General features: G+C 44.4%; 6 protein-coding genes across 6 annotated transcripts; 4 read left to right on the top strand and 2 right to left on the bottom strand.

The window, feature by feature from the left end:
- Positions 1-10525: 10525 nt before the first annotated feature.
- On the top strand, positions 10526-11335 carry HRG_04635 (pol-like protein; the record flags this gene model as incomplete). Its single annotated transcript, XM_044863106.1, has 1 exon — positions 10526-11335. The coding sequence occupies one exon, from the start codon at positions 10526-10528 to the stop codon at positions 11333-11335; it is 810 nt and encodes a 269-aa protein (XP_044721720.1).
- Positions 11336-11553: 218 nt separating this feature from the next.
- HRG_04634 (major facilitator superfamily domain-containing protein) lies at positions 11554-13001 on the bottom strand (the record flags this gene model as incomplete). Its single annotated transcript, XM_044863105.1, has 3 exons — positions 11554-12332; positions 12393-12772; positions 12838-13001. The coding sequence occupies 3 exons, from the start codon at positions 12999-13001 to the stop codon at positions 11554-11556; spliced, it is 1323 nt and encodes a 440-aa protein (XP_044721719.1).
- A 1032-nt stretch (positions 13002-14033) lies between these two features.
- On the top strand, positions 14034-14776 carry HRG_04633 (thioesterase-like superfamily domain-containing protein; the record flags this gene model as incomplete). Its single annotated transcript, XM_044863104.1, has 2 exons — positions 14034-14435; positions 14495-14776. 2 exons carry the CDS (start codon positions 14034-14036, stop codon positions 14774-14776), a joined length of 684 nt encoding a protein of 227 aa, XP_044721718.1.
- Positions 14777-14985: 209 nt separating this feature from the next.
- On the bottom strand, positions 14986-16747 carry HRG_04632 (flavin containing amine oxidoreductase domain-containing protein; the record flags this gene model as incomplete). The annotated part of the gene is made up of 4 exons (XM_044863103.1): positions 14986-15582; positions 15637-15973; positions 16028-16469; positions 16525-16747. 4 exons carry the CDS (start codon positions 16745-16747, stop codon positions 14986-14988), a joined length of 1599 nt encoding a protein of 532 aa, XP_044721717.1.
- Positions 16748-17766: 1019 nt separating this feature from the next.
- HRG_04631 (cytochrome p450 domain-containing protein) lies at positions 17767-19576 on the top strand (the record flags this gene model as incomplete). The annotated part of the gene is made up of 5 exons (XM_044863102.1): positions 17767-17835; positions 17894-18044; positions 18097-18156; positions 18221-18484; positions 18543-19576. 5 exons carry the CDS (start codon positions 17767-17769, stop codon positions 19574-19576), a joined length of 1578 nt encoding a protein of 525 aa, XP_044721716.1.
- Positions 19577-20726: 1150 nt separating this feature from the next.
- Positions 20727-21822, top strand: HRG_04630 (O-methyltransferase; the record flags this gene model as incomplete). The annotated part of the gene is made up of 3 exons (XM_044863101.1): positions 20727-20909; positions 20962-21337; positions 21401-21822. The coding sequence occupies 3 exons, from the start codon at positions 20727-20729 to the stop codon at positions 21820-21822; spliced, it is 981 nt and encodes a 326-aa protein (XP_044721715.1).
- Positions 21823-21837: the final 15 nt, after the last annotated feature.

The following is a 21837-nucleotide window of genomic DNA, read 5'->3' as shown; positions in this document are numbered from 1 at the left end:
AACTTTAATATTATAGATATTAAAGAATATAACCTTATATTAAGACTTTTATAGCTATAAGAGAGTAACCTATTAATTAACTAGAAAACTAGCTAGCTATATTAAAATAAAGATATAAGTTTCTAAGACTAATAGATTTAAAAGAAATTAAAATTTTATAATAATTTAGCTACTAAATAAGATAAAAGGGATAACCGTTTAAGTAAATTATTATAGGCTTTAGTAATATAAATAAAAATAGTAACTAAACTAGCGGATATAATAAAATCAATTAATAAGACCTATATAATAATTAATATAGCTATATAACTTAGTATTTAATATAAATAAAATAAAGGATATAATATAAAGATCTAAAGCGTTATTACTACTTTAAAGAAAGACCTTAAAAAAATTAATAAAGAGCTTAAGTTAAGAGAAACTAGTTCTTAAAAAAAATTAAAGCCTATAAGATAAAATAAAGAATATCCCTTAAGAATACTAGAAATATAATAAACTCTTTAAGGAAGAACTTAAGATAGGGTTACCTAAATATAGCTAATAAGACTACGAAATTTATCTTAAGGATAAAATAATGCTAATATTTTATAAGATCTATAACTTAAATAAAAAGTAACTATAAACGCTATATAACTACCTTAATAAGAATCTATAAAAGGGATATATATAAACGTTAATATCTAAAGTAAGCTACCTAGTTATATTTATTTTAAAGAAAAATAATAAGCTATAATTAGTTATTAACTATAGATACTTAAGCGATATTATAATAAAGGACTAAATACTATTACCGCTTATATTAAAACTATAAGATTAACTATATAGTAAAAATTAGTTTATAGCCCTTAACCTTAAAGGCGCTAATAACTTAATATATATAAAAAAGGGATATAAATAGATAATAGCCTTTAAAACGAAATTTAAACTATTTAAATATCTAGTAATACTATTTAAACTTATAAATATACTAGCTACCTTTTAATAGATAATTAATAATATCCTATATAAATACTTAGATATCTTTATAATATTATACTTAGATAATATCTTAATCTTCTTAGATACCTTAAAAGAATATAAGGAATATATCTATAAGGTGCTCTATATGCTTTAAAATATAAAGTTACTAGTTAAACTAAAGAAAAGTAAGTTTTATATATAAGAAGTAAACTTCCTTAGATATATAATCTTACTAAGAAAGATATAAATATAATAAGATAAGATTAACTTAGTTAAGGAATAGCTAACGCTAAAGAACGTTAAGGATATATAAAGTTTCCTAGGATTTATAAATTACTACTAACGATTTATTAAAGATTTTAAAAAGATTATAGTACTACTATATAACTTAATAAAGAAGGAAAAAGAATTTATATAGGATAATAAAGCTAATAAAGCTTTCGATTATATTAAGACTATAATTATATAAGAACTAGTTTTAACTACCTTCAATCTAAAATAATAAATCGAACTTAAAACTAATATATTAGACTTTACTTTAAAAGTATAAATCGGATAAAAAGATAATAAAGGAAGACTACGACTAATTATATTTTACTTAAAAAAGCTATATAGTATAGAACTTAATTACCTTATCTATAATAAAGAATTCCTTATAATTATTTAAGCTTTTAAGGAATTTTAATACTACCTTCTTAGAAGTAAATATAAAGTTAAGGTCTATATAGATTATAAGAATATCTTATACTTTATAATAATATAATAGTTAAACGGATAATAGATCTAATAGGCTAAATACTTATTAGAATTCGACTATAAAGTAATTTATAGAAAAGGAATAAAAAACGGTCGAGCTAATACCCTTAATTAATAAAGTAACTATAATATAAAAGTACTTATAGTAAAAGGATAGCTCTTAGAAATTAACGAAAATAAGAACTATTAGTAACGATAGCTAAATATAATATTTAAAGTATAACCTAATAACTTAATATATTAAAAGATCCTAAAATAAATAAAAGAATATAAAGTATTAAACGGATATAATATAAAATATTTAAAAGTTTTAATATATAAAAATAAAATCTATATACTCTTAAAATTATAAGATAAAGTTATATAAGATATATATAAATATTTAATATATAGATATTAAGGAATTTAAAGAATAATAAAACGGATTAAATAATAATATAACTTCTTATAGCTTAAGGAAGTAGTATAATAAGTTATTAAAGAATATAAACTTTATATATAAAGTAAAGCTAAGTAATATAAACTATATAAAGAGTTATAACAATTATTAAGACTAAAGAAACTATAGGATTTAATAGCTTTTAATTATATTATAAAGCTATTACTATTAAAAAAACTTATAACTAACGTTAAGTATAAAAGTATATTTATTATTACTAATAAACTAACGAAGTACAAGTACTTCCTACTATATAAAAAAGTAAGTAATATAAAAAAGCTAGTATATATATTCTTATAAGCTATTATTAGTAATTATAGACTACTAAACGAGATTATTTTTAATAAAGAAAGTACGCTTATAGCTAAGTTTTAATAAGCTCTTATAGTATAATTAAGGACGAAATATAAGCTTAGTATAGCTTATTACCTATAAATAGATAGATAAATAGAATAACTTAACTAAACGCCTAAATAATATTTAATTATAGTTTAATAATATAATTTAAGCCGCTTCTTAATAGCTTCTTTCTTTTCTAAGCTCCCTAGTACTAGCTTATTATAGCTAAGGCCCTCGAGGATACTTATTTTATTTATATTAAAGCGTAATTCTAATAAGATTACCTATATAGCTAGTAGCTTAAGTAATTAAAACTATTCTTTAATCCTATTAATAAAAGCGCCGTTAATATAGGTAGAATTAAGAGATTTACGTTTAATCGTACTAATCTTTAGGTTTTAGGCTAAAAAGCTTAAAACCTAGTATTTTCTAAGTAAGCGGGGGTTTTTACTAGCTACGATAATATAGCTAGCGAATTCCCTAAGTTAATAATATATTAGAGGCAGCCTAAGGGCCGCTTAGGTAAGAACCTATTTATAGAGGTGTTTTTCTTACTCTTAACTAAGCTTTTAAGATACCTCTTTTACCTCCTTTATAAGTAGGGCTCCTTTAAGATACGTTTAAAGGGTTATTCTTAAAATACCTTACTTATAACTAGCTTAAAGCTAAGGTATACTATTATTAATAGCTTTAAGTACTTCTTAGAGCTAGTTTTTAGTATATTTAAAAAGATAAGGTATTACTAATTTAAATAATATTTATTTTATAATTATTAAATAAGATATATATAAGAAAATATAGTAATAATATAGTAGGTAGTTAACGTAATAGTAATATAAGGAGGTACTAAAAGTAAGGGGTGCTAGAAGCTAAGTATACTAACTTAAGCTTAGAAGGAATAAAATTCCTATACCTTCTAGCTACTATAAAAGGCACCTTTCTTATATCCTTTATAGCTTCCTTTTACCCCTCTTACTAAAAAAGCCGATTTTTAAGCGACTTTTCTACCCCCTCTTTTATAAAATACTATCGAAAAATAACTCTTCTACCGCCTTTATAGTCTATAAGACAATTCTAGTAAAGCCCTAAGATTAAGATAAGTAGGTAAAGAAGCTATAGGCTCGTATAAATAGAACTATCTATAATTTAGTCTTCTTTAATAAGTAGGACCCTCTTAAGCCCCCTCTTTATCTTAAGGTAATAGAATTTATAAAGAGAGTATCCTTCTTCTTTAAGCTAACCTTTATATAGTAGAGAGCTTTTTCTACTACCTTAGGTAACTATAAGAGTTACTATAAGAAATACCTCTATAAAACGAAGCTATTAATAACTACTTATATAGTAATAACGGAATCTATTAGTATAGTAAAGCTAATTTCTTTTTAAGAAGAAGAGACTCTTAAGTAGTAGCTTTTAAAGCTTAAGACCTTAATAGCTCCTTTAAGGGGCTATATAACTAACCGTATTAAGAAGACCTATATAGTATACCTAGGAGCCTTTTTTATTAGGAACCTACTAGCTTCTTTATAGCTAGCTAAGTAAGAAGAAATCCTTAAGGAAGCTAACTAATACTTCTTAATAAAAACTCTTTCTAGCTAATAGCTATAGGATATATCTCTATTAATAAAGCTTATTAGTAACGGTTACTTAACTATCTTTTAAGAAGCTAGCTAGGAACTAAATAAAGAAGCTACTTAAGTATAATAGTAAGTAGTCTTATTCCTTTATAGCTAGCACTTAACCTAGATAGCTCGACCTACTACCTTAATAGCTACTATAGCCCCTCCTACTATAGCCCCTACTACTACTACTACTACTACTGCCCCTTTAGCTCCTCCTCCTTTAAGAGCCTTAACGCCGTCGTTAACTATAGCTACTGCCCTAGCCCTAGCTATATATCTTACTCTAGGCCCAGCCCCGGCCCCGTTCGTTAGTCTAGCCTAACTAGTCCCTTAATAGACCTTTTAGTCTATTAGTCGAAAAATTAAGGAACTAGTTTAAATTAAACCTCTTCGTTAAAATTAGTAATAAAGGGTAAAAAGAGGGGGTTTTTTAGTAAACCTTCTAAACTAAAACAAGGATTCCTTAAAGAAATAAAAAACTAGAAAATAAAACGGCTACCTAGCCTATAAGTCCCTAGGCTATCTATTATTATAATATTAATAGGTCTTCGAGGAAAACCGACTTAAAGGATTTAACCTTTTAAAGAGGCTATAAGAAATAATATAATAGTCTTTTAAGGAGGACCCCTTATTATAGAAGAGGATAGACGAGATTTAGGTTACTAAGAAATAGTAATTAACGCCGCTGCCTTTATTTAAGCTATAAATTTAAGAAAAAATCGTTAGTATAGCGAATCTAGCCTTTATCTTCCCTATAGATTAATAAGACCGCCTATTAGGACCCTCCGATTATCCCCTACGAAAACCAGCTATCCTTAACTCTAGTACTTCCCTTAATATCTATAATATACTCTTATAATTCTAGTCCTTTAAGAAGGTATAGAGGGAATACCTTATTACTAGGGAATTAACTATATAGATAGAGGGGTATAAAAGGGTGAATTTTACGATAAAATTACTTAACGGGACTATATAAATTCTATAGCGAAAAAGGGTAGTATTTTACCCTTGATTTTTAACGAGCTTCCGCTTTCTTTAAAAGGATCTTTTAAGATATAACCTTTAATCCTATAAGGCTAGTCTAAAAGAATTAAACGATTAAGCTTATTAAGGAGAAATTCGGTTAATTTATTCTTAAATTCCGACCTATCCTTAAAAAGGAATCTCTTAAGAAGTTAGCTTTCCTTACTAAGAGGAATAGGTCTACTATAAAGGACCCTCTTCTAGCAGCCTAAGGAGACGGCCTTCTTTAGTATATACGACTTAGTTACCTAAGCCCCTTAGCTTTATATAAGCTAGGCTAATAATAGGGCGTACGAATAAGGGGCCTAAAGACCGTTAAATATAAATACTATAGCTAAGGAAAGACTAAGGGACGAATTTCTAAACGAATCCCTTACGTCTAGACTAGCCGTATAAGGAAATTTAAGTCGACTAAACCAACGTCTCTAAGGACTAAGAAAGCTTCGTTAAGTAATATTTTTTATAAACGCTTTTTTAAGGATAGTTTTCCCTTATTTCTTATAGACCTACCTAAGTAAGTATAATTAGTTTACCCTTTAAGACTTTATTAACTAAATAAAATCCTACTTTAGCTATAAGGTAAAGAAGATATAGTTTAATAGAGAGCTATTTATAAAGGATATCTTAAATTAGCTTTAAAAAAAGGGCATTTTACCCCTCCCGTTAGCACTAAATACCTAGGCCTAGAATAAAGGGGTAAAAAGATTAAAGGGTGCTATAATAGAAAGGGCCTATATAATAAGACTTACTATAAAGCTTCCTTATAACCTTTAAAGAGAAGTCGTTAAGACCGCCTATTACCTTTAAAACTAAACCCCTAGGAACCCTAAGGACCCTAGGGAACTAAACTAAGGAATAAACTAAAAATCCCCCCTTAAGCTTTTTTTAAAGAAGAGGGCCTTACTAGCCTACCTTTATACCTATAGCTATAAGGTATACGCTATAACTACTAATATATAGCTAAAAAGGAAGAAGAAAAGAAAGCTTAATCCTAGAGCCTTTATTAGTTACCTTATCAGCTATAATTCTATAAATATCTTCTAGATCTAAATTCCTCTTCTATAAAAGGTTATTTTAACTATAGATATAAATTTTTACGAATCTAGCTTCTTTAATAGAAAGAGGGATTAATAGTCCCTCTTACTTTTATAATATTAGCTAATTTAAAAGATTTAAATCCCCCCTTTTTAATAGTCTTAAAAAGAGGTCTTAGATAAGGAAATAAAAAAAGAAACTAATATTAAAGTAGTAAAGGATAACGCTAACTTTAAAGAAGAGGAAGCTATTAAATTAAATAATCTAGATAAAGAAAGAGACTATAGGAAAGTAGTAGAGCTAGAATACGCTTACCTCCTTATACTTCCTCCTATATAAAAAGAAAATCTAGAAGTAGCTTTTTTAGTAAGTCTTCTTATCTTAACCTTTAAGGGGGTAAGAAAGGCACCTCTCTTAAAGGATTACTATTATATACTAGTCCCTTAGTATAGGGCCGGTACTTTAACCTTACTATCTACCTAGATCTAATATAGGTCTAATAGGTAACTAAATAAACTAGCTACTATATATAATTAGATATATTATATAGACTAGCTACTATATATTATTACGCGCGTTAAATATAGACTAGCTACTAGTCTTATAAGTTAAAGTAAGAGTAGTAATAACTATCTATATTCTTCTCTACCCGCTTAAGATTTAGCGGGTTCTCTATCTTCTATATATACTATAGTAAGCGTAAGACCTTACTTAGGGCTTTAACTAAGTAATATCTTAACCTTATAATCGTATAATAGTAGTATAGCGTATTAGCGGTATTTCTTAGTATTTTCCTTAGGTAGGCATAGGTATTTCTCTATAATTTCCCGACTATATTTTTATAGTAACTTCTTAGGGAAATATTAGTATAATCCTAAAAGAGCTATTATTACTTAGGAAATCGTAGTATATTCCCTATATAATATATCCTTAGGAGAAATCTCTATAAAATATCTATATAATCTACTTAGTTATTATTTCTAGGATTTCTAAGTAATTTCCTAGAGTTTACTTTATAGCTTCTAGGTTCCTTCTTTTATAGGGAGCCTTAAAGAGTTAGGGGTAACTTCCTTAAGGGAAGTAAATATTGTTATAGGTACCTAGATTATCGACTATAAGGTGTCCTATAATAATTACCTAGCTACCTTTTTATCCTTGCTTTAAGAAGTAAAGGAAGGTATAGGGCCTAATATAAAAGAAGATTAATTTCTCCCTTATTTCGATCCTTTTTCTAACTTCTATCTAACGCCTATAAAAGACGGTTCCTATAGAGTATTTATAGTAAGCCGGCTCTTTAAGCTATAGCTATTAGTAAGGAAGGTATATAAAAGAGACCTCCTAGACCTACTAGTTAACTAAAAGTAACTAGAAAAACACCCCTTTAAAGACTAGTTTTTCTAGGCTTAGAAAGACTACCTAGCCTTATATAAGGAGATAGGGTCTTTTAAAGAGGTCCTTAAGGAAAAGGTAAAAGGAAAATAGGTCCTTAGCTATAAGACTAATAAATATAGCTTCCTTTAAAAGTATAAGGTCTAGCTAGTTATTTATAGGAACTAGTAGGAAAGGGGGGATCTTCCTACTAAGGTAACTACCTTAATAGGGATGTCTTTTTAGACCCTTATAGCTATAGTAGTAGAATTCGACCTTAAACTTAATTAGATAGATATAGTTAACGCCTTCGTTAACTGCCCCCTTAAGGAAGAAGAAGTTATTTATATATAACTTCCTCTTAGTTTTTAATAACTAAGAAAGGTTCTATAGCTTAGGAAAGCTTTATATAAACTATAAAGATTACCCTTTCTTTAGTAATAGTATTTAATAGGTTCCCTTAAAGCCTTAGGCTTTAAGAAAGTCCCTTAAGAATCGTATATAATATAGAAGGGTAAAATTATAGTCTTTTTCTACGTTAACGATATTATTTAAGCCTACCTAAAAGAGGAAGAAGTAACTACTAAGAAGGCTATAAAAGGCCTATAATAAAGGTATAAGATAACTAAGCTAGGGGAGCTAAAGTAGTTCTTAGTAATTTAAATCCTTTAAAATAGGTACTAATAGACTATCTAGCTTACCTAAGACGCTTATATCGATAAGGTCGCTTATAAATTCCTTCTTAATTCCCTCGATAATAAGCTTCCTTCTATACTTATATTAGATAAAGAGCTTTTACCTAATCCGTCCTTTTAAGCTAGGGAGTAAGAGAAATACTAATATTAATAGAAGGTAGGCTCCTTACTTTTTTTTAGCTATTTCTACTAGACCGGATATCTCTTTTATAGTCTTCTAGCTAGCTAAGTATAACTAGAATCCTAGCCCTAGGTACTAAGAAGTAGTAGACCGAGCTATCCTTTATCTCTATTTAACGAGATTATATAGTCTACGCCTAAGAGGGCAAGGAAGGAAACTAGCTACCGAAATCTTCCTCTATTTAAGCGATTCGTCTATTATAGATAATTCCTTAGATAGAAAGAGCTTATAAGGGTATATTATATCCCTTTTTAGAGGAACTATTGCTTAGAGAGCTTTAAAGTAAGCTACTATTACGACTTTAAGTACGGAGGTAAAGCTACTAGCTTTTTTAGAAGCTTTAAAGGAAGCTATTTTCCTTAGCCGGCTATTAATATCTCTATAACTATAAATTCTATCCCTATTAGCTATAGAATATAATAATATATAGACTATATAAATTCTTATAGAGGAAAATAGTAAGCTATTAACCTAGCTATAGTATATTAATATCTATTAATATTAGTTACGCTAAGAGGTCTAAAAGGGACTTATTTCTATCTATTAAGTTCTAATAGTATTAATAAAAGCTAACGGTCTTATAAAGCCCTTACTAAAGTAAAAGCTAGCTATCTTTTTATAGTAAATTAGGCTAGAAGACGTTTAAGAGAAGCTATCCTTAGAAGCCCGCCTTAAGAGTTTATAAGAAGAGCTAATAGTACGTAAGAGGAAGGAGACGTCTATAGCTAAAGAGAGGAACTAGGACTTATCTTAAAGGAGGGCCCCTAGCTTAATTAAGACTTATTCTTCCTAAAGGCCCCCTTTTTAAGGGACTTATCCTTAAAAAAGACCCCCTTTCTTATAGGACTTAATTTCCTTCTTAGGCCCCTTTTCCTAAAGTAGGACTAAAAGAGCCTAGGGCTAAAACCCGGATTTCTCGAGTAAGGGATAAGTATAGACTAAGACCTCCTCTATACGCTTACCGGCCTAATTATTTAGCTTTACCCTTAAGGGGCAGGCTATAGCTAAGGGGGTATATCGCGAAGCGTGGCCTAATTTCGTAGTTCTTAGAGATATCTCTTAGCACGAGGGACCTAAGAAGCTAAAAAACAGGTTTTAAAGAAGGAGCTAAAAGGAGGTATAGAGAGGAGGGTAGGGGTAAGAGGGGAAGCAGAAGTAGCGATAGCTTCCTATAGAGGTAGCGAGAGATAAGACGGATATACCGGCAATAGCTAGAAAGGAGGGGAAAACCTAGTAAAAAGCTCGGTAGTTAAAAGGATATTAGTAGCTTCTTTAAGTAAGATCTTTTTTATTAATTAAAATACTATATAGGTATAAAGAGGGGCGTTAGATAGAGGAAAGAAGGATAATTAAGGTAATATAATAATTACTCCCCTACTATAATTGCTGCCCCCGTAAGATTTAAATATCTCTGCCCTGCCTATCCGACCCCTTACTTTTAATTTTACCTTTATTTATTTTATATGCACTTCTCGTATCTCTCTTCGCGAGAATAATACCTCTTATTAGCTTAGAGGGGGGCGGCGTGCTCTTTTAAAAGAGCGGTACTTTTTTTAGTAAGACGTCTATTAAATTAATTAGTTTAATAGCTTGTATTATTATAAAGTAAGTAAAGGTATATATATATAGCTAATATCTATAAGATAATATTAATAAGCTATATAAAGCTCTTTTATATATAGCTATCCTATATATATATATATATATATATATCCGGCCCTCTATATATAACTATATAGCTTAGGCTATAGCTTAAGCTTATAATCCTTAATTATAAAAGACCTTATTAGCTATAGGCGCTTACTTTTAAAGTCTAGTTATAGCTTAGTTAGCGATATTACTACCTTAAGGTAAATATATAACTATAAGAAGGAAATTCTTTTACTATTATTTTAGATAGAAGATAGTAAATATATTAACTCTTGCCTTTAACTTCGGGCCAGCCTCTCACGTATCTAAGGCTCGTAAAAGCACCACTAGCCGAACACTGCTCGTTAGCATAGACCAGCAGAGTGAGAGTCCAAGGCTCCAGCAGCAGTGGATTAACCAACGGATCCAAGAAGTGGTCAAAGCGACTCTCGGCCCTCTGCAAGACCAACTCACCATAATGATAGAGAAACTTGGCCGGGCTCAGTCGCAGAACGCTGAGGGCTTGCCATCGCCGCCAGTGGCACGAGTCCTGGGTGGGAGCAGGCCCAATTTTGACACCCCGTTCTCCAAGGCCTGCAGTATAGGAACACGGAAACCATTGCCAAATCCTCCAAAGTACGATGGCTCGCGGAAGAGCTATGCTCTTGAACTCGACGTACACTACCACAGCGAGAACTGCGAACTCTGGTACCTCGTCAACTCATGCCTGGATGAACGACCGCAACAGGTGATTGCCACATTCTACGCAGCGGGAGGCCCCGGGAGTACCTGTGACCCGCAGGAGTTCATGCGATATCTCGACCGAACCTCCCAGGATAGCAACATCCAATCTCGCGCTGCTGCTTCACTGAGAACCATGAGCCAGCGCGACGACCAGTCTCTTGCTTCCTTCTTGCGCCGATTCGAGCAAGCCTTAGCCGAAGCCGGGGGAGCAGACTCGTCAGACAACGCGAAGATTGTATTCCTAGAAACCGCGATAAATACGCGGCTTCAACACAGTCTGGTCACATCCATCCTTCTCGAGGACTACCAAGGTTGGCTTGCGAGGGTCCAAGAAATTGCGGGCAGATTGGAGAGACTTAAGTCCGTCAAGCTCCCCGCCCGCCATCCCATCTCTTTGGCAGTGGAGGAGCAGCCCTCAGGTCACGGAGCCCACAGTATGTGGTTACACATTGCTAAGCGGATTAAAGTTGAAAAAGCGGAAACGAAGCAATCTACAGACACCACGCTGCCTCGAGCATCGACGAGGCTGGCGAGACATCTTTGATAGTGAGCTTTACTGGGGAGCTTAAGTACCACCGGGAGGACTGCATTCTGATTGGACAACTTCCTTGTAAACGAAACGACATGGGCGCTGGCTCCTTCGATGCCAAAGGGGTGCTAGGCACCCCGTCCTGGTGCAGTTCTGCCTGCGGCTCATGCTTTCTCTTACGACTTCGTCATTATGCTCCGGTTCCCAGCACCACCTCCACCCCAGACGACATTTTACTCGCTCGAGGCCCGTGTCTTGCGCCGGAGGTACAGAATGGGATAAACAGTGAGAAGCGCGGCGCCCATCATAAAGACGCCAGCAAATACTTGTAGATGCCAGTAATCCGCGCCGGCTGATCTCAAATCGTAAATGGCGCCCCCAATCGGGCTCCCTATCAGCATCCCCAACCCGACCCAGCTCCAGTACATGCCCGAGCGGGTGCCAATGACGGCCATGGATGGGCAGAACAAGGGTAATAAGGCCCCCGGCAGCGTCACGAGAATGCCCGACACCATGCCCCAAAAGACGGCCCAGACTATGGTGCCGGCGACGGTGTCGACGGCCATCCAGCAAAACAGCATGGTCGAGCCCGCCACCAGAGAGACGCCAATTGTCTCGGTGGGTCCAAAGACGGCGGCAGCAAGGCCTGCTAGGAGGCGTCCAACCACAGACGCCCCGTTCAGTATAGCCAGGAGATCTAGAGCTAAACCCGGGCTGATGTTGGCGATGCGGACCTTTGTAAAGAGCGGCAAGTACAGAAGGGGGAGGTAAAACGCCGTAGCGCTGAGCAGCCCTCCGACGGAGAGCATCATAAATGGCAAGTCGGTGAGGGCCGACGTGTCAAAGAAGCGGCGGACCATGCGCGCGGCGGGCTTCTTGTTCCAGCCTTCCAGTAATACCAGATAGGACAGCAGATACAAGGCAAGCACGAGGAACCCGATGCAGCGGATCGTCCAGGGGAAGCCAATCTGCGGCACGAGGGCGCGGAACATGATGGGAAAGACGATGCCTCCTAGCAAAGAGTTAGAGCTGCCGCACAGGCCGGGGAGAAGGCATGTATGTCACTGCGCACCTATGCAGCTGCCACAGGCCATGAGGCCCATGGCTTTGGCACGCGTCGCGGGGTTCGGCAAGCACGCAGCTGCAGCCGACACGCTCGGCGTGAAGACGATGCCGGCGCCAAGGCCTACGCAAATGGCCTGGCAGAGGAACAGCTCGTAGTACTTTGTCGAAATGCTCAGCATCATGAGGCCAAAGACTTGCAGCAGGCTGCCAAACAGCAGCAGCGTCCTGTACCATCCACGGTCATATAGAGGACCAGTCACGAGACCGGCAGACAAGACGAGAAAGGCGCATGTTGTTGAGATCCACGAAATGTTGGAGCTGGACTGGTCGCGAATCAGGGTCAGCTCGTAGTATGCTTGAAAGGCACCGGATGTGAGGAGAAAGCCCCTGAGGCCAACAGTCAGCACGATGGGCCCGCAGGCAGTAAAACACACGGCTAGGCAGAGGCGAACCAGGTGTTCATAAAGACGATGAAGGTGCTTAGAATCTGAAGCCGTTGGGCGCGGCCGGCGTGGCCGGGGTGGGGCCGGGGTGGGGCACCGTCGGCGGCGGCGCGCTCGTCGGCCGTCTCGGGAGACGAAACAGTCTCTTTTAGCTCAGAAGCCGGCGAGCCCATGATATATCTCAGGTCTCGTCTCGCTCAAGGCAAGACGATAGCCGGGTCGGGGAGCAAAATGTCGTCGAAATAGACAACTCGAGTTGGCGGGGGGAGATGCCTTTGTTGGGGCGACACGAGGACAGACGGGCCATGTCGTTACAAATCTACACCGATGGCCATGGACTCGTCAGGTTGATATGCGGTTGCAGTGCAGACAGAATGCGACGACGAGGCCCAATCCAGATGCAGGCTCTCGCGTGGTGCCGACGGCAGGACACCGTGGCACAGCCTGTCAAGGCTCGCTAGTAACCCCCCAGCTGGACGCCTGATGTGAAATTGGAAGACGAAGGAGAATACGGGCTGCGCCGCCATTCAAAGTGGGTCGAGGCATCTTAATTATAGCAATATCAGCAGGCCGGTGCGAGTGCATGCGCTGCAGGCATCCATGATGACGCAGTCAGCAAAGAGTGAGTGCCTTTGCGATGGATACTGGAGGCCGAGGCGGGACCAGTGGTGAGGCTTCTCGGGCCTGTCAGTTTTTATTAGAGTGCAGGGCTGGCGGGCGATCTGCGTTGTCAGACAGTTGCCGAGGAACTTATGCACTGTCATTGGCCAAGTACAGTACTCCGTACGGGTGCAGAGCTGCTTCCAGGCGAGGCTTCGTTATCACCGTAAGCTGTTTACTATGCGGGGGCATCGGCGAACGTGTTTGTCTCGGCAGAGTGGCAGCACCGTGTCTGTTGGCTGGATTCGCACAGTCATCTCCTTCCCCATGCGACCCCCCGTCCGCTACCCCGCCCCCAACATCGTCTCATCCGGACAGATGCTCGCCTGCCCTTGCCGAGAAAAGTCGTGGTTTCATGGCCCGGCAAGGACGAATGGCTGGCCAATGACGGAGTCGATCCGATTGCTCACATGCAGCAGCCAGCCGGGCTCTGCTTCCGACCGCGGCTTCACCTTGCCCTCCCTCGAAGCCACAATACGGTAGTCGCCCGTGCACCTGGACGACTACCTACCACCTACCCGGAGTCCCTCGGTTGATGACGAACAATGGCCGACTCTGCCAACCACCACGCAAGCTCGGCGCGCCTCGCCGACTCGTCGTACCTCTCGCCCTACTCGCGCGCGGGCGCCCCCGGGCCTCACCCCAACGGCGACGCCTACGCCCCTCTGCGCGCCCGGGCCCTGGCCACGCTCGAGGCCATGGGCTTCGACCCCAAGACCATGGTCGAGCACGGCGTGCTCTGGGCCGAGCACCAGGACCCCTACGGCCACGTCATGCACGCCCAGTACATGAGCTACCTGGGCGCCTGCTTCTGGCGCATCATGGAGAGCTACGACGAGTTTTTGACCAAGGCAGAGTGCGATGGCATGATTCACGCAAAGACGGTCATCCCCGCCGTGCGCAAGTACGAGCTCGACATTCGCCGCCAGGTCAAGTACCCCGACGCGGTCCGTCGCCCCCGTCCCCTGGAGTCTTCTTCAGCGCCATGTTGCTCATCGTCGTCTAGGTCATTGCCGCGTACCGCCAGGAAAAGATTGAGCCCACGCGCAACAGCGGCACCACGGTGCTCTTTTCGCTCAAGCAGCAGGCCATTGTCGCCGAGGTCAAGGGCTCGACGACGTACATGGACGTCAAGACGGGTCGTCCGGTCGACATCCGCACGCTGGGCGGCGGATTCCCGGCCTTGTTTGAGGGCTTTACCAAGAAGGCGGAGCGGGCGAGGGCCTTGAAGGAGAAGTGGGACTGCGAGCATCCCAAGCCTCCCAAGCGCGAGGACTCGAAGATTTGAGTCGAGACTTGTTGGGCGACGGCTATAGCATAGCATGCCGAGAGGGAAGGGGTGGCAGATGAGCACCCCTGCCAGGCAGCGCCACAGCTGCAACGAGGACATGGAGAAACGCAACTAGAGCTCAGCTTGTCAACCGGCTTTGTCCTGGTTGGCCATTGACAGCAGCAATGACTTGCGTCGCCTCCTTTGGACTATTCTATTCGTACAACTCACAGGAGCAAGAGCTTGGACTTTTCCTGGCTTGTGACGTCGGCCCAAGCCCATGCATCCACCATGGATTCCCTCAGCCGCAGCAGCCATTGCACCAGACCAACTCCCAGCCGGAGAAGTATCCTCGTGGTCCCCCCTTTGGGCAACAAATTATCCATGCCATCCTGCATCAGGTCCAGCGGCCGCGTCTTGTCCCGGCCGTGTGTAATGAGGCGCGCGGCATGCACGCCCGCCACAAAGCCATCCTCATGGAACCCGTACCCCATCCACGCGCCCGCAAAGGCTAGGCCCGAAACGCCGTTAATCTTGTCCAGATGGCGCGTCATGAGGATGCTCTCGGAGCTGAGCAGCGGGTGGTGATAGATGTGGCTGCTCTGCAGCGCGCGCGGCGTGCGCGTCGGGTTCATGCTGACGAGCACGCGGCCGGGGCTTCCGGCCTGCCCGGGAAACGGGATTGCTTGGAGCTTGTTCATGTCAAACGTGATGCTTATTTTCCTTGAGCGTGGCTTCCCTGCGAGTGCATTTTGGGGAGTCCAGGCTTCGGATTCGACGAAACAGTTCCATGCTGCGCGTGCGGATGGGCGCCGTGGGAGGTGCTGCAACGAGTCAACAAAAAGGACTCTACACTGTCGCGGGGACTCATCACTCGCCGACGTGTCAGAGTGCAGGTGGCACACGTTTTTGCTCGTCTTGAAGCTGCCGAGGATCCTGCGCTCCAGTGCCGTGGCGTCGCCTCCCATCAGAGCCAGGGCTTGGTTCGCGTGGACGGCGAGGACAACATCATCATAGGTCCGGGAGGGTCCGTCGTGGAGGCTGACCACCGTCTCGTCTCCGACTCGAGTTACTCGCTGCACCGGCGTGTTGAGGTGCAACCGGTGCCGAGGCGGAAGACGGCGCTGGAAGGCATCGACATATGTCCTCGAGCCGTGTCGAAAGGTGCGCCACTGCAGCCTTTGTGTGACGGTATCGAGTAGACCGTGCCGAAGCCTTTTCCCCCAGTCAGCACAGGCTCATCCTCGCCCATACGGCCAAGGGACTTGCATGAACTGGATCAGCGGCCTTGCGGGAAAAGTCGCCGCAAACTCGTCGGGATCAATGCACCACGGCGCAGCCACCATGGGAATCAGGAAATAGGCCATGAACTGCTCCGAGTACCCCTGCCTCCGTAGATACTCCCCGATGGACTCGAGGGGCGCTGCGCCCAGGTCGTCTTCCACGGCGTCGGCGTCGGATCCCCGGCGCTGGCTGGGCTCGGCGACACACGGCTCCTCGCGAACCGCGTCCTGCGCAAACAGGCTGAAGCGCACCACGTCAAACATGAGCCGCCAGAACCAAGGACTCAGCAGCCTGGTGAGGGTGCCGACGAAGCTCCAGAGTGAGTAGCTGCTCCATTCGAATGCGCCGTCTGACGTGGACACGCCAAACGACATGTCTGTCGGCATCGTCTCGACGCCCAACTCGCCGAGAAATGCATTAAAGTGCGCTACATCATGGCCCGTCAACGCCCGTCAAAGCAGAGGACACGCTTTACGACTCACGGTATGTCGCCTCGTCTATCGCGATAAAGCCCGTGTCGACACTGACGCTGCCGCGTTTCCCCTTGAACGACACCGAATTGGCATGGCCGCCGAGCTTGTCGTCGGCCTCGAAAATGTCGACGCTGCAGTCGTGCTTGCGCAGCTCCCATGAACACGCGATGCCGGCAATGCCTCCGCCGACAATGGCGACACGCCGCGATGGAGGCGGCGGCGGTGGCATCATGACGAGCGGCGGGATATCGGTGGACCTTTCGGCAAGGGCGGCATGGTGAGAAGGCACAGCTAATCGGCGGCCTTTAAACTACTGGTATCGGATAAGATGGATCGTCGACGAGCAGGCAGCAATCATGGAGACCTAAGCCGAGGGCTTCACAGGCCATGGCCTCGCGCAGACAAGGGGGGTCATTGGCCAGCCTGACGCTGTCAAGCCCTACGGCACACCAGACGGCAAATGTAGGTTATCCCAACGCCTCCCGGAGCCGTCTTTATTCGTCGAGCAAGGCAGGCGAGTCGACGTGTAAGTATTGGCCCCTGGCCGTCCGCGCGTACCGACGACTTGCTTGCACCTATACGAGGCGAGACTTCGGGGCCTAGACCTCGGCGCGGCACGGCAGCCCTGCCGTCTGACCGATACCGGGCTCCAGCTTACAGGCGTCGGGACAGTGCCTCGGACAGTGTTTCTTTGCAGGACGACAGGGGGGAGTAAGACTGGTAATCCTACCCAGCCAACCAGCTGTCTTGCCGTCGAGCCCGTTTAAAAAAAGAGTTGAACGGGAGTCTTGGAACGGGAAGGTGGTGGTGGCGAGAAATTGGCACCGGCGTACAAGTGGCCAGCCAAGAATGATGTGCACAGGCGCTATTATATGCGGGTATATTTTCGTCTCGACCCTCGACAAGGTCTGTGCCGAGAAAGCCTCGCCGTGGTCGACGGCCCTGCCATGACAGCCGTCTGATGTGGTTACAGTGCCAGTTGAGATATCTCCTGACTTGCCGAAGGGCCGTAAGAACTTAAAATAGCGCGGCAAGGCAGCCGTTTCGGAGAAAAAGCCATAAGCGTCTGACGGAGGGCAATATGCAAACATGAGCAGCTACGATGCCCGTCTTGTAGGCAGCTGGAACAGAAAAAGCGTGGTACGGAGTACTTGGACCAGCGGTATAGACATCAAATAGAAGATACGGGGCGTGCTGGGTACGACCCTCTTCTCTCATCCCCCTTTTTGCGGCCACAGCAGATTGCCCGTCATGGCAAGTGTATTTGCATCCCTTGGCGCTCGCTATGCTGCCTTTGCAGCTGCAGCCCTCGTCGCTTTTGTACGTCTCAGTTCTACACGTCACGTTCCCCTGTCGATGTCGTCGCTCATGGGATTAGATTGTCGCCGTTATAGTCAAGAGGCGCCATTTCCACCCATATAGCAAAGTCCCCGGTCCGTTTCTAGCAAAAGTAACGAGCCTGTACTCGGCCTATCACTCATGGCGAGGGACGATGCACCTCGATGTGCAGCGATGCCATCAACGTTACGGTTCGTGCCCTTTCTTCAGAGTGGCTAGCTTAGACATGCTCATCCATCGAAGGAGACTTGATCCGATATGCGCCAAACCAGGTCCTCTCCTTGCATCCGCCAGACATGGCTGGTCAGTATTACCCCGGTGTCTTCATCATCATACCTCGTCAAAGAGTCAAGGTTGACAAAAACAGCCATCTATGGCCATGGCGCCCCCTTTCGAAAGGCCAAGGGCTACAAGACCATGATCCCCATCCCCGACGGCTGGAGCACCATGACGTCGATTGACAAGACTCTGCACCACAACCTGCGCAGGGTCTTTCGATCCGGCGTCGGCGCAGACTACCTCGCGCGCTTTGAGCCAGCCATCCTGCGCAACCTCAAGGTCTACTTTGGCCAGCTGCAAAGGGAAATGGACGCAGATGGCTGGAGCGCTGCAGCCGACATGAGGAAATGGAGTATGTCTGGCCATGACACACTCGCGTAAGTGGGGAGATGGCTAACTGTCAATGCCAGATCTCTGCTTGGGTTTCGACACCATGGCTGATTTCGGACTCGGCATCAAGACGGACCTCTTGCGCAGCCCGGCCCGGGAATTCGTCTTTCCCGCGCTGTACGTGCACGAGAAGAAGATGGGCCTGTGGGAACAGCTGCCCATCTTTAGCACCCTGGGCATTGGACACATCGTCGCCGTTGCCTTTCTCCTCGTCTCGTCCGAAGCACGCAAGTTTGCCCAGTGGTACAAGACGCTGCTGGACCAGGCCATTGCCGACAACGCGTCCACAAGCCGGGGCATCTTTGGCCCCGTCATCCAGAGCGGCCTGGGCATCCTCAAGAACCCGGGCCACAACTATGCGCAGATGATTGGCGAGGGCGCGTTCAGCACCTTTTCGTCTGCCGATGCGTACGGCATCATGGTCTCCGGGTTCGTCCATTACCTGACTCAGTATCCGTACGTGTACGAGAAACTGGCGGCCGAGATGCGGAGCATGTATACGCCCGGCGAGGATATTCCTTGGGACGCCAGGCTCGAGTCCAACGTCTACCTGCGCGCCGTCATCAACGAAGTCATGCGCCTGCTGCCTCCAGCCTGCGGCGTCCACTGGCGCGAGTGCGAGCGGCCCGGCGTCACAGTCGGGCCAGACGGGGTGCCCCTGACGGTTGGCAGCGACGTGGGGATGAGCATCTTTTCGCTCTTCAGGGACGGCCGCATCTTCCGTGACCCGGTGCGCTTCTGGCCGGAGCGCTGGATCCCAGGCACGATACCCGAGACGGAGTACTCGCTTGCAAAAACCATGTTTAGACCGTTTCTGATCGGGCCGCGCAACTGTGCGGGCAGCCACGTCGCCATCATGATTGGCAGCATTGCGTACGCATACATCTTGGTCAACTACGACTTTCGGCGGGGGCAGATGCAGCGCTCGACGAGGTCTCATATCCGGTCGAATGCCCGAGGGGAAAGGGGCGCGGACAAGGAGCTTGTGTTTGAGAGTCATTATTCGATTGCGGGTTGGGAGAGTGGTCCGTTTATCCAGTTTAAAGCCCGGTGAGGTTTATAAAGGCACACTTGTCTACCGAGTAGCCCTCGGAGATGAATACCGCATGATATTTCGAGATAACCGAGACGACAGTGAAACAGGCAAGCCCATTGTCGACACGATGCAGCTCGACAAGCATCACGGCATCTGTAGAACCCCAACACAGCACAACCGAGCCCAGGAGCCGACGATGCCGTACAAAGTCAAAATCCTTCGCTGCAGGTCCCAGGCCTCAGCTGAGGTGCCGACCAACAAGTGCTCACCCGCGATGCTGCTGGTCCTGCCATGCAGATGCGCCGTTGTGGTGACGGCGTTCTACGACCTGGACAAAGCCCCGCCGTTAACATGGGGGCCAAAAGAGTCTCGGCAGAGCATCCTGTCGTGGCGTTTGTGTCTCGCTCCCGTCGGATAAGCGGGCGATTATGCCTCGAACCGGGACGGCATACAAAAGTTCCCTTGTCTTCGCTCTAGAAGGGGCGGGCTCAGCTTTCAAGGGTCGGATGCATCGGGTTGCAGCAGTCTCACGCACCATGTGCATATGCCAACATCATTGGTCTAGATCCTGACGCTTCAATAGCGTCAGTATGTACTGCTGCAGCAGGAGGGAGGCCTTTGTTCCTTGGTTTACCTATCGGCTATGGTCGCTTACTATGTGACTGCATGGGAGGTGGCTGGATTCCATGGACGAACGGAGCAGTGATTTTGGATAGAGCAGAGTCTGTACACTGTACAGACCGCACCAGTCCTATCAGAGCACCCTCTGCAACCGTGACATCGTGGAAGCCGGAGGTGACCGGTCAAGAGACATGCGGAACATCGGGGGGGGGTCTGGTTAACACGGGGTCGCAGGTGCAGACAGGCAACAGAGTCATTCCCTCTACAGTACATGCAGTGAAGCGAGTCGGCTTGGGAATGGTTCATTCGCGGCCTTGCTAATTATATCGGCGGGCAGACCTCGACTGGATGTTGCGCCGGCTCTTATACCATTCGCCCGACTCCTCGATTGCCCGCCTGTCTCATGTCCCGTCATCGGAGAGTTAACACGCCCGTCAGCACAGCCCATCCATAAAGCTGCCCAGTTCCATCCTTGCACGTCATCGCGAGGCGCGAGGCAGTGCGCCCGGAACACACTCTTTTCTCTCTACATCAGCATCTGCCGAAAATGTCCAATGGCTTCATCAAGTTCGACCCGACGTTGGTCGACGAGGACAGGGGCCAGGATCTCTTGATCCTGTGCACCGTCTTCTCCATCCTCATTGTCCTGTCGACCGGGTCGCGAGTCGTCATGAAGCTCGTCACAAAAGTCGGGCTCGGGACTGCAGACTACTTTATCATCATCGCGTTGGTAAGCTCTTGCGCTTCTCAGAGGGGATGCGACGACAACTCACACGCCATAGGCATTCAACTTGACGGCCAATATCCTCGAGATCCAGGCCGTGCAGCACGGTTTCGGACGCCATTTGCAATTCATCGACCGGCCGCACGTGCTGACGCTCAAGAGACTCAGCCAGTACAACATCCTCTTTGCCAACATCTCGCTGTGGGCCGTCAAGATTTCCATTTGCTTCTTTATTCTGGCCATTGTGCAAAACGTCCACCGGCGCACCAAATGGGTCATCTACGGCCTCATTGCCATTACCACGACGGCGAGCACCTGCCAGGGCATCCTCTGGGGTCTGCAGGCCAAGCCGCTGCGCAAGCTCTGGGAGCCCGACATTCCCGGCGAGGTGGCGAGCATCAGCACGCTGGTGCACTCCATCATTGCCTTTACCGGTAGGCCTACCTCTTCCATGTTCTTTTCCGGAGCCTTGAGTGTTAACTTGACTGTCATGACAGCCATCAACAGCCTCACGGACCTGTTCTACGCCGTCGCGCCCGTCTACTTCTTCGGCCGGCTGCAGATGAGTCTAGCCAGAAGACTGGTCGTCATCGGCCTGACAGGATCAGGACTGTTTGTCTTTGCCTCGTCCATTATCCGCGTCGCCTTCGATGGCGACTTTTACAACCCCGACTTTACATGGGCCCTCTACCGCGTGTACCTATGCACCGTCATTGAGCGCAACATGGCCGAGGTCATTGCCGACCTGCCTGCCTCCTTTACCCTGCTGCGCGGCGTGCAAAAGAAGACGCAGACGCTCCTGTCGCGCGGCACCCGTAACTCGACCAAGGTGTCCAACATGAGCGGCCACTCGGCCGGCGACAAGAGCTTTCATGCCCGGGCGTCGTCCAAGCGCGGTGCCCAGTATAGCAACTTGTAGGAGTCGGTCTACCAT

The sequence above is a fragment of the Hirsutella rhossiliensis genome, assembly GCF_020360975.1.
Source record: "Hirsutella rhossiliensis strain HR02 chromosome Unknown scaffold00004, whole genome shotgun sequence".
NCBI lineage: Eukaryota > Fungi > Ascomycota > Sordariomycetes > Hypocreales > Ophiocordycipitaceae > Hirsutella > Hirsutella rhossiliensis.
Note: the sequence above shows the minus strand (reverse complement) of the source record. Positions and strands in the feature narration are given on the sequence as shown.